The sequence below is a fragment of the Numida meleagris genome, chromosome 3 (genome assembly GCF_002078875.1).
Source record: "Numida meleagris isolate 19003 breed g44 Domestic line chromosome 3, NumMel1.0, whole genome shotgun sequence".
NCBI lineage: Eukaryota > Metazoa > Chordata > Aves > Galliformes > Numididae > Numida > Numida meleagris.
Genome location: NC_034411.1, coordinates 46,206,764 through 46,222,479, shown reverse-complemented (window position 1 = coordinate 46,222,479; position 15,716 = coordinate 46,206,764). Strand labels below are relative to the sequence as shown.

The 15,716-nt window shown below is 40.2% G+C and overlaps 1 protein-coding gene across 1 annotated transcript; it reads left to right on the top strand.

The window, feature by feature from the left end:
- On the top strand, nt 13,536-15,381 carry SF3B5 (splicing factor 3b subunit 5). Its single transcript, XM_021391942.1, has one exon. It carries the CDS (start codon nt 13,599-13,601, stop codon nt 13,857-13,859), a length of 261 nt encoding a protein of 86 aa, XP_021247617.1. The 5' UTR covers nt 13,536-13,598; the 3' UTR covers nt 13,860-15,381.

The following is a 15,716-nucleotide window of genomic DNA, read 5'->3' as shown; positions in this document are numbered from 1 at the left end:
AGCTTCCTAGAAAGCAACTATTCATCTCTAGTTAATTGACTGTGTACATCAGCATCAGGACAGATCTGGACATTGGCATTGTTACATACATCCTTTAACTTCCAGATCTTTGAAAGCATCTGACACTGGCCTTTTTGTTGGATCAGTTCATAGCTGAGTGAGCAAACATATGGGGAAATCCCAATAGATGAATCAAAACCAGAGCACAAAGCCTCTATTCCAGTGTGTCAGCCTAGAGAATTATATGGTCTGGAAAGCGTGTTATATACTTACATATGTGCTTTACAAGTAGCATCTCTGTATAGGTTGTGTGTCACCACAGCAGAAAAGGACTGTGCTGTGCATACACATTCCATTTTTATTCCTTCCTTGTACTTTCACCTTCAGTGAGTTACCTATCCTGGCTGCAGGACTTTTTTAAGTTAGGTAAATATCTGGTAGGAATAATTCAGGTACCACAGAATCATAGAATTGTTTGAGTTGGAAGGGACCCTTAAAGACCATCTAGTCCAACTCCCCTGCAGTGAACAGGAACACCTACAGCTCGATCAGGTTGCTCAGAGCCCCATCCACCCTGACCTTGGATGTCTCCAGGAACAGGGCATCCACCGCTTCTCTGGGCAACCTGTTCCAGTGCTTCACTAAACTTGTCATAAAAATAACTTTTCCTAATACATAGCTGACTTTAAGTGGAGATGGTTGATGGATTGTATTACTTCTTGAATTTTATTTTCTAAATCATATTAAAATGTGTTAAGATGTACTTAAATATTTATAAAAATACAAAATATTAAAACACATTAAAACATAAGACTAAGGTCTCCGATGGGTTAAATCAGTTCTCCAAAATTCAAATCAAGGTTTGAAAGTGCATATTTCATTTTAAGTGAATATATCACTCTAAGCCAAGAAACAGTTACAATAACATTGTAAGGTTTTGAAAAATTACATAAAATCTGATATTTGTATTAGATTGCAAAATGTAGTAACTTCATACAGTTCAGGAAGCTGTATTTTTAATCCTAAGAAGTGAGTTCACAAATCTTTTTACTGAAATAAAATGATTTCTGAGAAGATATATATCATTTAGTACACATTTGTATAATGCCTAAGAAAATAAACTCTTCTTCTTGGTAGAGGTCAACAGATACTTCCCTAACAGAAGAAGTACACTGCAAAGGAATACACACAGAAAATGATACTGCAATTATACTGCAGGACCATTGGTTTTATGGCAAAGCTGATTGATAATAATGGCAGTGCTAGATGTGTATTGATAAGAAGGATGTTAAATAGGTTTTCCATCTTACAGAATAAATCTTTTACAACACAGTAATTCAAAGAAAGCAAGAGAAGATCCTCCATAAACAATAATTGACAATACTGTTCAAGTTTAGTATTAACTGTACATCATCTACAATTGCTGTTATACTAGTTTGGTGTGGACCTAAGATGAAGTATAACTTAACAAAAGCATTCAGTGACAGATAAACACAATTAATCTCCTGAAATATCCAGCAGCAAATTTGTTTAAAGTTCACCATTAGTCAGTACTCTGTGTACATGTAGAGAAGCAAACCTATACTTCATTTCCATTCCAAATAACAGACCAAATACCTGCATATCAAATGTTATGTGCTTACTATGTGAAGATGACGGGAGATAGACACATCAATTTGTGATGAAAAATGTTTCTTTTATATGACAAGAAAATTTTCCAAGTGATATTTGAAATCTTGCCATGTCTGCAGGTGTACTGACAGTTAAATTAATTACATGGAAGACAATCCTTCTTTACAGAGGCTTTTTCTCCCCTTTCATTTCTCCAGGCAGCCAGGGCACCTGCCCAATTGGTGCTGTGCAGTCCCCTCCTTTAAATCCTATAGCAGCAAATATGGAGAGCCAAAAGATGCTCAGAGAAGACAAATTCCCTACATTTCCATCTCCTGATATCTCGGAATATACAGTTTTCTTAAGGTCATTTCCCCACCTCCATGGCTCTGCTTTAGTAATGGTCTTTTTGCTGTCTCACATTTTGCTTACTCTTGAGAAGGAGCAAGCAGATAAATAACCTGCTCTATTGCTATGGAGCTACTTGACCCAGAGAGTCTGCTGCAGGTTTAGGAAGAGTTCTTCCTCACTCACTTTTTCTTTCATGATTTCATGAGACAGTCAACAGCTGGGGGACTCCCAGTATGAAGGGGATCTGAATGAACTTAAGAAATCCAGCAGTCACAAAGTTTGTGACTTATAGCCTAGTACAGACACATTTAATAACTCACAGCCAGACTTAAAATCCAGTGCCTGCTACTGCATGAATGTTGGCTCGGACATGCTAGTGAGCTGGTACAGCAAGGCCAACTGGTCATTAGTCAGCACTCTCACTGCAACATATATACATTTCATTATAATCTCAGTTACCAATCTATTGAGCTTATTTTCCAGAGGTTTGTTGTTCTGATCATACACCTGCAGTTTAACAGTTCATAGCTTTCTTTGAAAGCAGCTGTCTTCGTTCAGGTGTCTGGGTGGAGCAATGTATCTGCCCTCCGTCTATCAGTTAAGACATAAAATGGTGGCCTGGCAGCATATGCTGCAAAATGGCTGAGGTGTATCCAAGCTGTCCATGTCTTGGGCAAAAAATATTAGCAGGCAGCTTAAAAGTTTAACAAGTGTTTGCCATACATTGCAAGTCATAAAGACAAATTGAACAGGTGCAAACAAGCACTCTCCAAATTATCTGACACACAGGGTAATATGTCCATCAGCCTTCAAACCTGCACTGCGTGGGAATTTTCAGATCCTTATTCTCTGAAGATGAAAGGAGATAGACATGCCAGTTCCTGAGTGTAACACTTTCACTTGCAAGATGATTGCTAAATAATCTTAGAAGCCTTGCCATACATGTGACATTGGTGACAAATTAAGCTGATGGATTAAATTAGATTTTCAATTAATGTGAAAACAAATATCGCACTGCATTTTTTAACCATGTTCCACTTCAGGCTCTCTAAAGCAATTTGCAAGCAATTACTTTAAAAATACTGCTATGTATATACCCATATATTATAGACGGGAAAGAAATCACAGAAAGCGTCAGAATGCCTGCAGGAGTACAGAAAGCCTTAATCTAACTGGAAGTTGCATCCAAATTCCCCTGAGTGCTAGTCTTCTCCTTTCACAAAAAGATTACTTGTCTTTTCACATCTCTGCCTTTTTCTTGTAGAGGTATTCTTCTCATCAGGCTTATGCCTCCATACAGTCATCTTTCTACTTCTCTCTCTTAAATGATTTCTTAGATAAGAATACTATGCAGTTGGCACAGAAAATACTGTTACTTAATAAGAAGCCTGTACAAGTAAAAAATAATTGCCTAATTCCTCTTTCAATGAAGTCAGTGGAAGTTTGATCATCAAAGGAGACAGTCGGGCCCAATATAAAAAAATACAGGAAATGTGGGATAGAGGATAGACTGTTGTCTGCACTTATACTGGTATAAAGGAAAATAAAAACACAGTAATTGTGTCCAGGTGAGTGAAGAGACCGTGCATGTCCTCTAGTCAAAGCCCTTAAGACAAGAACCAGTAAGCAAACTGAAATTAATTATTCAAATGCTCTGGCAGCTGGCTTTGGCAGTTCCAACATATATTTTTGATGAAATGCCTTCCAGATCCTAGAGACAAGCCCAAACTAACCCCTGGAATTCAGGTACTTGCACATGGCAAATCACGACCAGACTTGTGACTGTCCCACCTTCCTGGGGGCTGATCCAGGATGCCCCAAATCTTGAGAAGGATGGGCTCACACCCAGAGATGGAGTAGCAATCCAAGACCCTAACTGCCACCCATCTATCATAGATGTTGTATACCACAGTGCCTTCACTCCTTAGAAAAGAACTGCTATCAAAGGCCTGTCTAAGCCTCAAGTTTGTTTCTTTCACAAGTTGTTAACAACTTTCAGGAGAAAACTAGGAAACGGGTTGAACAAGGCAACCTTTGTCTTGAGACGTCCTCTGCTAAGAGCCTACTACACATACAAGGTGTTGTTTCTATGAAGCACATTGGTAGAAACACTTTGAAAACGTACTCAGATGTGCCCCACTTCTCAGCCCAGCCCAAACAGAGTTTTGTTTTGATTTGAGTAAGACAGTGACAATGATCAGATTTGCTATAGAGGTGATAGAACTCAGTGGTATTGAACACAGGACTCTTCATGCAAATCAACATGTGGATCTCGGAGGAGCTCGGCTTGCAGTGTGAGCAGAGTGAGAAATGTGTCAGTGCGAGTGTGGGCTCAGCCGACTCCGCTCAAGAACGTGGGAGGAAATGGAATCTTAACTGAAAATGAAATTTTCCAAAGGGCTAACTTACCCCAAACAAACCACTGCAGTCAGAAATGAGTCTCACCCAGATGCAAAGTACTGAGTCAGGGGAAGATGTGCAGGGAGCGGTGGGCCGCAGTGGGGTGCTGAGCACTTGCAGGCCTGCAAGAGCCCCGCCCTGCTGCCATGGCATGCCTGGCAGGCGGTGTCACTGTGGCTTGTGTCAGCTTCTAGCCTGTTCCATTGCTCTAGTTTTATTTTCCTTTCTTAGCACAGCTGTCAAGAGTTAGTGCTTGTGGGATGCAATAAAGATCCCAGATGAAGGACTATTATGCTTCCTAATGTTTTATAAGGGAAACGGTGACATCCGAAAAGTAGATGACTGTCCTCACAACTATTTTTTCTCTAGATGTATAGCTTGCTTTCTCTTAAAGCACAGCTACATGTTTCTGTTTCTTTGGTTGACAGAGCATTGGACAAACAATCTCTCAATGCAAAGCGCTTTCTAATTCCTCTTGAGTATCATGTCTGAGCTGAAAGGCCAACTTTTTCTCCTCCCTCAAAGCAGTAGAAATAAATACCTTTATCTGCAAGAAAATGTTTGGCTTATGATTCCTATGCCACTGTTTCTGAATGTTACATATGCACAGAAGATTCATCTTCTTTTCTAAACCTAATGTACCATTGAAAACAGTTTATTGTTAAGTACTTTAAATAGGGTAGTAATTGTTTCTTTAAAAAGTTGCGAAGTACACATGCTGTTTTTTTTTTTTTTCTTTTAAGCTCTACTTGAGGATTGGTGAGGAAACTAGTGGTGATTGGTTTTAGATGTAAAGGAAAACACAGACTTATTTCCCCGGGGTTGAGTAGTAAGTGCTTAGCTGGATACCGTGGATTATGGGACAGAAATTGGTCAGAAGAGTGTTTCTGAAGGAGACATTCCCCACGTGCCACTGAAATTATTCAAACTGTAATTACCTGTCCCTGCTATTCCAAAATATAGGTGCATGTGCATGTGGGAATGAGTCTGGTATCAAATTGCAAATTGAGTCACTCAACAAACTTGTTTCACCCTTCCAATTATGCAGGCAAGTTTGTGACTCAGCATCTCTGCGGCTCTTCTCCACTGAGGAGACCAATGCATCCTGCAGCAGTCAGTCAAAGCAGCCCTTCCCACTGTGATAAATTTAGCCTTTATTCTGCATGTCCTTACCTATGTGAGATAGAATAAATACATTTTAAAGCAGAATAATGTTCAGCTCATCTTCACACAAGAAACTAACTACATGAGGGAACAAATTCATTATCTTTAACTTTTTTTTTTTTGCAAGGGTTGGAAATAGTTTCCTATGTTTTATTGTCACAAGGATTGAGTTATCATCTCAGTTAAAGGCAGTCACAAGCACATACACATTTTGGCATGGGAATTGCTTCCTCATCCTCATACTTGAACAATCCAATCCTTAATGCCTACTGAGAGAAAGTTAGGCTGTATTTGGAGATGAAAGCAAAGAAGAAAGTGGGTAGATTGCACTTCTCCCTTTCTACCTGTAAGGAATATATATGTATTTTCTTGTTAAAAAAAAAAGGTGTCTTTACACTCATGTCCAGAGGCAAACTTCACCAGCAGCTACATTCGTTGTTATAATAATCCCACAACAAGGCTGTGAATGGGCCCCAGTGGGTGAATTACAGTGCAAACACTGTGAGAATGTCTTACCCAAGAGAAGTTCATAGTCGAGCTACATGAGGCTGAAGGAGATAGGGAAAAGGGATCAGAGACTTATGATTGCAAAAGTTATAATTTCACACAAGAGGCTTTTCTAAGACATCAAAAATGAGTTTCAATACACAGGTGGATGGAGTACCTGCAGTAAGTGAGCGATAAAATGCCTCTTCTTCATGACTGCTCTGAGAGCTGTATCAGCTGTCCTCTGTATGACTAATGCACATCCTATTGAGTCCCAGATCATACCCCCAGTGCTGACAGCTTTCACAATGACTGCTGCTTTTCTTAAAGCCTCTGTCATTGCAGTCACTTGAATACATGAAAAGTCCAGCTTTAATTCTCTAAAAACAAGTACTTTCAAACATCATGTAAATAAACAGTTTCAAACACTTATAGAGAAAAGCAAATACAAACTAGGTGAAACATCGAATCTAAAAATGCAACAAAACAAAACAACAACAAAACAAAGCAAGCAAGCAAACAAACAAAAAACCCCACAAACCAATATCAAAATAATCCCCTACAGTTTTAAAAGCTCACTTAAAACTTTCCAGGTTCAGGTTTATTCTGAGTGCCTGGGTTTGACAATACTTTGTTCAGCAGTTGTTTGGATTTTGTCCAGTTCAATGTTTCTCAATATGCATGATGCTGAGGTGTGGAGAATGACTACATCTAAAACAGATAAAATCTTTCTGCTGCACTCCTTGCATATGTCTGCTTTCCAAAATCAACAATTCTCTCTCATGCTCTTAAATCACATGCCAAAATGCATGGGTGCGATGGCTATCATCATACATTATGAATCTTACCCAATCTTGATTATAACTCTCTTCCTTTCAGTGGCTTATTTCTTGCCAAGTTTTAACAATCTGAATTTACTTTTTTTATATTCTCAGGGTTTGGTGCATTCCAAACTGTTCAGCTTCTGACAAACAAGATATTCCCAGGAAATAAACCTGCGAGCGGGAAGACATTTATCTTATGTTCTTTGAACACGTGTGTTTTTTCATGATGAAAAATCCTGTTCTGTTTGCCTTAAATTTAATTAAAAATGCTACTTTGACAAAGCTGAAAGTGGGATGTATTATACTGCATTATTAGTGACAACTGAAGCTATTCTTTTGTATTAAATGCAAGAGGGTCATGCCCATTTCTTCTTTCATGTGAGGAAGTTGAGAAACAAGTGGTTAGCTGACAGTTGCTGGCTTGCCTCTCCCTAGAGATACAAGGAAGGAACAGTTAAATTCTTTCTTCTGTAATAGCGTTAATTTCCCAAACAGCCACTACTGCTACCCCTCTCCTTTGCTGTTTGCTGCATGAGCAACCCGCAGACTGGCATTTCTTAGCATGAACTAGTACAATACCCTCTGCCAGCATCAGACAGATGAGTGGATGACTCCTTGATGCCAGTGTCTCCACGCTTCTCCTGCTGCTATTTTTTACTCTTAGTGACTCTTAGCTGTGCATTAGCAGATGAGCTTTACCCTTGCACACATGCTGGAGTTCTGTCGAGACAAAGTTTATGACACTGATGTTCTCCATGCTTACTGCAGAGAGAGAGGTGAAATGTGTGCATGTGTGCAGGGAGGAGCTGGAATGGGAAAAAAAAAACTAGTTACAGGCAGGCTTCTTCACAGAGAACACTTTTAAGTACTGTTCTGAAGAAATCAGCGTATTTAAAACATGATACTTACATGGTAAATAAAAAAAAATAAGAGCTGCACGAATCAGCTTCGAGTCAAACTTAGAAAAAGGAAATTACCTCCTGTGTCCTTAACTGTACTCTGCACATTTGGAAGAAGATAGTCATATGATACACACAGCTACTCAATGGTCAAATCAATTTCTTCTAATTTAAGCTCATATGAATTTCTGGTATGCTCTCTAAGGCTTATTTAAAGATTTGTCTTTCATCACTCCTACTCTTGCATACTTTACTGAACACAATTATTAATTGCATGAGCTGTGACAATTTATGTGGAGCAAATGAAGCAAAGGCAGAGAAAAATTTGGTCAGAGTACAGCTGCATCTTGGATGGTTTTGCAGTCTTTTCTAGTTTTGTAAGCATTTACTATTATCAATTCATTTTATTTCAAAATGCATGAAAAGAACAATCCTTCCCCACTACAAAAATGCATATGGACACAAGCAATTTCAATTCACCTGGCACACTTCTAGTTCTATTTTCAGCTTGAAGTAGGCTCATATTAGTGGAGGGATTTTTATCTTCTTAAGTAGTGGCTTTGGAAAACAAATCTTCCCTCTAAAATAGCAAACGATCGCTGCCTGTCCCTGAGCCCGGGCGTGCTCCTGGTAGCAGCGCTCCACATTTCTCAGCTCACGGTATTTCAGAGTTCCACCTGTAAGCACTGTGCTAGTGACCCCTACTGTGACTCTACTTTGAAGGTGCTCCTACACCACATTAGGAAATGGCTTCTAACTTCCAAATTCAGCTAATTGAACTGTAGAGCAGACCTAAGGCATATATCTGTTACTCAGAGGTATGCACAAGGAGAACAGTGATACACTAACATTCACAAGCAAGCAATGGAGTGCTGAAGCTGCTAGACAGACCCAGTACTAAATGCTGCTTCACCTGAACCTCAGGACAAGGTGATTTTTCAGCAGTCAATTTTGTATCTGACTAAAGAAAGAAATGCTCCAGTTGCAGGCTGATTTAAAATATGATTTTCTTCTCCAGAACACTGACGCAGTTTGAAGTGTGTTCTTGAATGGCAGGATACACAGTATTGCTTCTTTTCCTATTGCTTATTTCCTGTTCTTCTTGGCTAAGAATCAGCAGCACAACCCTAAAAGCAGCTTTCAGATATTTGGGTATATCCACACTATAAATTCATGCTTTCAAAGCAATAGCAAAACACATTTTCTAGTGTTTGGTCTAGAGGTGAATGTTTAAACTCAACTGTGCTTCCAGTGACTGTATTTCCCCCTCCTTAGAGTCAATCCCAAAGCCTGCAAGTGGTCACAGCATTAAGGCATTATTCTTGCACTGGAGCAGAACCATAGTTATGACAGTGAGGGGAATAAATTAGAGGAGCTTACGCAAGACAAGATGAAGAAAGATACGTGCTTATGAAAAAGGTTTTTCACAGGACCTCTGAGAAAAAACAGCGAAAAGATTTTCCACCTGTTACAAGGCCAAAAGAAGCATTTCCTGAGGCTATGTTTGTAGACTATGACAACGCCTGACAAACTGCACACACTACAGAAAGGATTTCACGCTGTATGTGATGGCACAGGAAATCTGGGAAAAAAACACACACAAAAAGAACGTGCAACACATGACAGATAATTTCTGCAGCCAAAAATTGCTAATTTGTAATGTGACCTCTGCAAGTAAGGATTTAAGAATCCTGTTACAGTAGAAGCAAGATATTTCAAAAGAAACGTCATTTCCCACGTAAATACATTAATTTATTGTCATTATTTAATTTCTGCCACAAGAAATCTTCATTCTTTCTGGGGTACCACAACTTCAAACAATTTTTTGCTCTGAAATTGTATTTGAAGGATAAACTGATACAATGAAGAATAGAGGAATTTCTCAAAAAAAATTACAACACCCTTCTCTCAATTTCATCACCTGTGTGGGCGTTTGTTGCATTTATCTTTTAAAGTAATCCTGTCCCCTTTCTGGACGGGCAGCTATGTCTTTGCTCTTTCACCCAAAGAGTCTGAAGGAAATGTGAAAACCCGGTTATACCTTGAAGGGGAAAGTCACTATCACCCTCTGTTGGGGGTGATACTACTCTACTCCTTTTAATTTCGCAGTGGCAACCGACAGCTCCCGTGCAATGGGAACTGAGTTGCTGCAGGTACAGCTCTGACACCCAGCGGCCACTTCACTCACGACCTGCTCCTGGATTCCAGAGCATTTCAAACTTGGCTTCAATTGATACGGCTTTTGTCGCCAAAAGGATCATTTCAGCTTTAAAACCAATGCCCTTCTGTGATTTCCATAGGTAAGCTTCTGTCGTTTAGAACTCTTAAGTATTTATTAACACTACTACAGGGGCCCAGACAAATACAAAATATTTTGATAGTTATATTTAATAGTATTCAGTATGAAAACTTTCAAATCTCCTCAAATGCTGAATTGTTCAGAAATGCCAACCACACACACACATTAGAACTCAGTAATAATTCTCTCTTTAAAACTTCACATCTGTGCATGCACACAGACCTCCTTTTGGGTGAACAGTGAATTTGGAGAATTGTTTACAAATACTTGTTACTTGCCTGCTGACTAGTAGTTTTACCTGTTCTTTTCTTCCTGGTTCTGATTAGCTTGTCTTGTATTCACAGAGTTGTTTTTGATCAAAGCCAATACACAGTGACATTTCTGTGCGTATTTTCCCAGAGTTCTGGATGCTTGAATTCAGGGTCTTAATCTGTCCCACTTTCAAGCTTGCTGAAAAATTCAGGTTTAAACTTCCCTTCCAGGATATTTTTTTTAACTAGAATTCTAATGTTTGTTTTGTTGAAAGTAGCTGCTGCTTTTATGAACTCCTGAAAGACATGGATAAGCTACTGGGCATCTTTCTATTCCAAAAATGGATTATTTTAATGAATACATGTCCTAGCTTAGAGTTCTTGAGGTGAAAATTTGAAAGCAACACAGAGGTCAGCCCTATATGTCATTGTGTTGTCTCTGAAGTTCTATCAAATGGTAGTGTCCTTCATACAGTCCTACTCTTTACAAAGACACAATTTGAAAAAGAAATGAAAGCTTTCCCACATTTTAAGTATGTTTTTCCATGTCCTTGTGTATATCAGCATATAGTACATTCCTTCACTACAAAACAGGTGGCTCTCAAGCATTTCAATGATGTTTATTCTAGTAAAATAAACCTTTTTGGCTTTTCCCTTACGGAGGTCATCCCTATTCACCCTACTCCCAGTGACTACGTACGCAGTCTCTTAGTTGTTCACCATGTTAAACTGCACCACTTGTAGGACCAAGGTTGGAAGGCTGAGCCCGTAGTGAGAAAGAGGACATTACGAAACAAGGTATAAACCAGAGTTGTGTACAAACAATTCCGAGTTGAAACAAGAGGCCACTAATACTAGAAAGCTTGGAGTAGACTTCTGAAGCATAGTTTCCTTAGATTACCTCTCTGAAGTCCTGATGAATATCTAAATCGCTCAGTCTCCCTACCATAGTCAGTATCTCAAGTGCTTAATGCTACTTCCCCAGAATTTTTATATTTGTTTAACATTATTTTTTCTTCAGGAAAGTAAAGCCGTCTTGCACCCTCTCTTTCTGAAACAGGCTAGTCTCCAAGAATGTACCTCACTTCTTATTCTTTGTTACACCGGTAAGTTTCCTTCCTCATAGTCTTTGGCCCAGATTTGTAAGATACATAAATCACAGACAGCTTTTTCAAAGATCCAAAAGTGGGATACCTCTGCCTTTTTCTGCAGGTGTTGTGTTTTACTTCTTTTTTCTTCTTCTTTTTTTTTTGCCTTGGTCTCTCTGGAAGCAACTACAGAATGAAATTGCTGTATCCAGCTGTGTAAAACTGCTTCCTGCTAAGCAAGGTTTGATAATGAGTCTACAGATCCTCATAAAAACAAAGCAAAACAAAAATTACAGTCTTCATTTAGTTCATTGCAGTAAAAGGTATAGACAGTTTAGGATATTGCTTTATTGCTTTCACACTGCTTTCCACAGCCCTGGCTTTATAAGATGCTCATTTGTAAAGAAGAGGCCTTGAATCATCTGTATTAGATTTCTGTGGATTTCTTTGGACATTTACAGCATTTACAAGGAAAGCAAGAAATAGCTTGAAGTGTCCTATCAGAAAATTTCTGGCTACGTATCTTTCCTATTTTAAAGCAAGTAATTAAAATGAGCACTCAAATATGAAAGCATGTATTGTTCCGTGCTTTTTAAATTTAATATTAATTTTTGAAGAGCTCTCTTGAAGAGAGCTAGAGAAAAAAGACTACTTATTTGATGAATAATAGAGTTTATTCCAATCTCAACATTGACCAAGCTAGATAGGTGATACAAATTATAATTTATTATTTTTATATCTGCTCATGAGTTTAATATCCACATGAAATATTACCTGCATCAACAAAATTAAAAAAAAAATCTTTTCCAACGGTAACATTTAATTTTGGCTTAAATGTATCCCTTGAGCCTGCTCAGCTGCAAAGTCTGCCTGGGGAAAAGTAAGAGCTCTGCTTCTCAAAAAGGAAATAGGATGGGACCTATAGAACCTTTGTTCAGCTAACTGTAACTAACTTACCCTTTCCAAAATATTTCTTTTGAGGGGTCCCTCAAATTCAGTGCAGTTTTTTTGCATTTCTCAATAAGGAGCTCCTGTAACAGAGTTACCACAAAAGTGCTGTGCTGCCCTTTAAGCAAAGGGATAATGACAAACAGTGTTAGCACCTCGTGGCTATTTTTGTTAAAGCTCTCTTCCTCCAGAGTCAGACTTCCTGTGTCACTTGTTTAAAAGCAAAGTAAGTCGTAATCTGTACAGAGACAACACCAGGAGCAGGGATATGCTCTGCCCTGAAACACAAGCTTTAGGAAACGCTCCACTATTTTTCCTGACATTTCCTGATAAACAGAGATGTTCTGGTTTTGCTCCCAAAGTCCCATTATAGAGTTATAGAATCATTAAAGTTGGAAAAGACCACTAAGATCAAGTCCAGCTCTCAGCCCATCCCCACCGTACCACTGACCATGTCCCTCAGTGCCGCATCCATGCGTTCCTTGAACACCTCCAGCGACGGTGACCCCACTACCTGCCTGGGCAGTCTGTGCCACTGCCTCACCGCTCTTTTGGAGAAAATTTTTTTTCCAAATATATACATGACTTACATAGATATTAAGATAACATCTCGGTAGCTTGTGGCTAGATGTGCTAGCAAACGCTCACATGATCCTCAGATGGGTGAATTCAGCAGCATTTATAACACGCTGTGTTTTTCCTTTAGGGATTAACTTGAGCCTTTAGCCTATAGAGCAAGGCTTTGGTGCTGGCTTCTGGGAGATGCAGCCCTGTGTCTGGCTTGGAAATACCAGCTCCTCAAGCACACCTTTCAGAATAACGAGTAGTACAGACATTGGCCTGCAGTCATAACCATCACCCGGCTTGCTACTAGATTGCTCAGTTAAAGTAATGAATAAGAAATTATTTAATTTCATATTGTATTCAGGAAGACTGACAGCAGTCCGTGAGGGTCGCCCTAATGGGGCAGTTGTTTAGTCCGTCGCTTTGCTCCGTAGCCGGGGCGCTGGCCGGGCTCTGAGTCCCTCCCTCCCGCCCCGATCCCGTGCCCCAGCGCCCCCGGCACAAAGCCCTCTGCTCTGACCCTGCGCTGCGCCGCCCAGCCCAGGACTACACCTCCCGGCATGCCTTTCCAGGCGCGCATGCGCGCCGCGCACCACCCACCGTCCGGGGAAGTCGATGAAATCCCTTCTGCTCTCGTCTTAGGGGAACGGAAAAGGCGTCCACTGTTCGGTGACGTCACTTCCGGCCGCCATTTGACTTGACGGGGCGGCAGCATGACGGACCGCTACACCATCCACAGCCAGCTGGAGCATCTCCAGTCCAAGTACATCGGGACGGGCCACGCCGACACCACCAAGTGGGAGTGGCTGGTGAACCAGCATCGCGACTCGTACTGCTCCTACATGGGCCACTTCGACCTGCTCAACTACTTCGCCATCGCCGAGAATGAGAGCAAGGCGCGCGTCCGCTTCAACCTCATGGAGAAGATGCTGCAGCCCTGCGGGCCGCCCGCCGACAAGCCTGATGAGTCCTAGCCCGGCGCCCTGCCCGCCGACCCCTGCCCCGGCCCCGCTGTGACGCCGCACACCGCGGGGAGATGGACGGAGTCGCCCCGATCCTCGTGTCCCGCGTCCTGTGTTCGGCGAAGGGTGCTGGAGGGAGAAGGAAGCCCTGTAAAACGCCCGCTCTTGGACACTTCCGTTTCTCTTAGTTGTACAGCTGTTTGCCCTGTATTTTTTTTTTTAATGGGAAATAAAACCTGGGCATTTCTAACGTCTTGTGTGGTAATCTGCTGACAAGAGCTCTTGGTTCTAAAGAGAATGCTGATCAGTGCAGCTGTCCAGATGCTTAACAGATAGCATGATAGCATCTTCCCAGCCCCACTGACTGGTACTTGCTCACTAGCACTGTATGCTGGGAGGGAGAGGAGGAAGCCTGTCGGCACTGAAAGTGTTTGATTTGTTGTTAGCATTTCTTGAATGATCTGTGATTAAAATACAGGTCCATTGCTTAAAGGCACTTAAACTTAATAGAGACTTTTCTTTGTGTACTGTTTTGTGCGTCATTTTCCTTTCCCCTGTGTGTTGCATTTTCCAAATCTTTATTGTCTCTATTCCAGTTTAGCTTCTTTTTTACATATGTTTGTAGCCATCTAGTGATTAAAAACGTTTCCATGATTCGCTACGCAAGTGAGTATGAATGTGGGGTTTAGGCACTGTAAACCATTTTGCCAAATGACCTCTCAACATTTTTCCTTCCTGCGAGCTAAAAAAAAAAATAATTATTTATTACTACTTTGAAGTAAAATGCCTAGAAATCCCTATGAGGTGACTGTCACTTTAGTTATATTCAGACTGCAAACAGAACGGGTGTCAGGTTTGTCACCTAAAGTAGGCTTTCTCTTATTGTAGTAAAAATAAATTCTGATTTCTAATAGAAAGCCTCAAAGTAAAGCATAGTTAAGGCTGTATGCAAGTTTACCAATGACGTTTTTGAGGTTGGTGATCTCAAAACTTCTGGGCAATAAAAACCTCATAACTCTTTACTGAGCCTTTTAAAACTAAGCTGTTCAAACTACTGAAGTAAGAATAAGTGCATACGTTCCAAAGGTCACATTCAAGCCACGATACCCATCTGATGAACTCAGGAAATAGCATTTTGTTTTGTGTTGTTTTTTTTTTTGTTGTTGTTGCACATACTACAAGAGCAAAGATTAAATGATCCTAAATAAATGTAACCTGCCAGATTTGTGGGGGACTGCAGTTTTTAAGACATTAATTTGTAGAAGTAGTTTTTAGAAAAGTCCTCTTTTGCACTTTTCGGTGCAGTTCATCTTTAAAATTGGTATTTTCGGGAGGGTTATGTAGTACTTCAAAATCAGTGTAGCAGAACAGCTTGAAATAGATGTGCAAGCTGATGCAGGTAATTTGAAGAGAATCAATTCCTTACCAACAATGGAACATGGCTGAAAGATTTTCCTTGAATGAGATGAGATATTTAAAAGTGGATATGCAATACAGTTTTACAAAAATGAAGCAAAACTCATATTTAAATAAAGCAAGTTTCCTTGTTGCTATTCTTAATAAAAGTCTGTTCTAAAGCAAAGATTAGAAACTTGCCTTTTCCCTAAATGAATGGGCAATATCCTCAGTGGAAAAGGGTAGTCTGGGAGAGTCCCTCTTGAGAAGCTGCTGCTCCTGTTTCTCTTGCCATACATGCATCATAGCTACTGTTACGTTCTTACTCTTATACTTTCTTTTTGGGGACTGGGGGCAAGAACAAAGAAACCAGGAATTTGAGCCTCCGTGCAGCAACTAAGGATAGACTGAAAGTATGGAGGCTTCTTTAATGGATCAGAAAATGAATTTGCAATATTTTGTTAAATCTTGGAT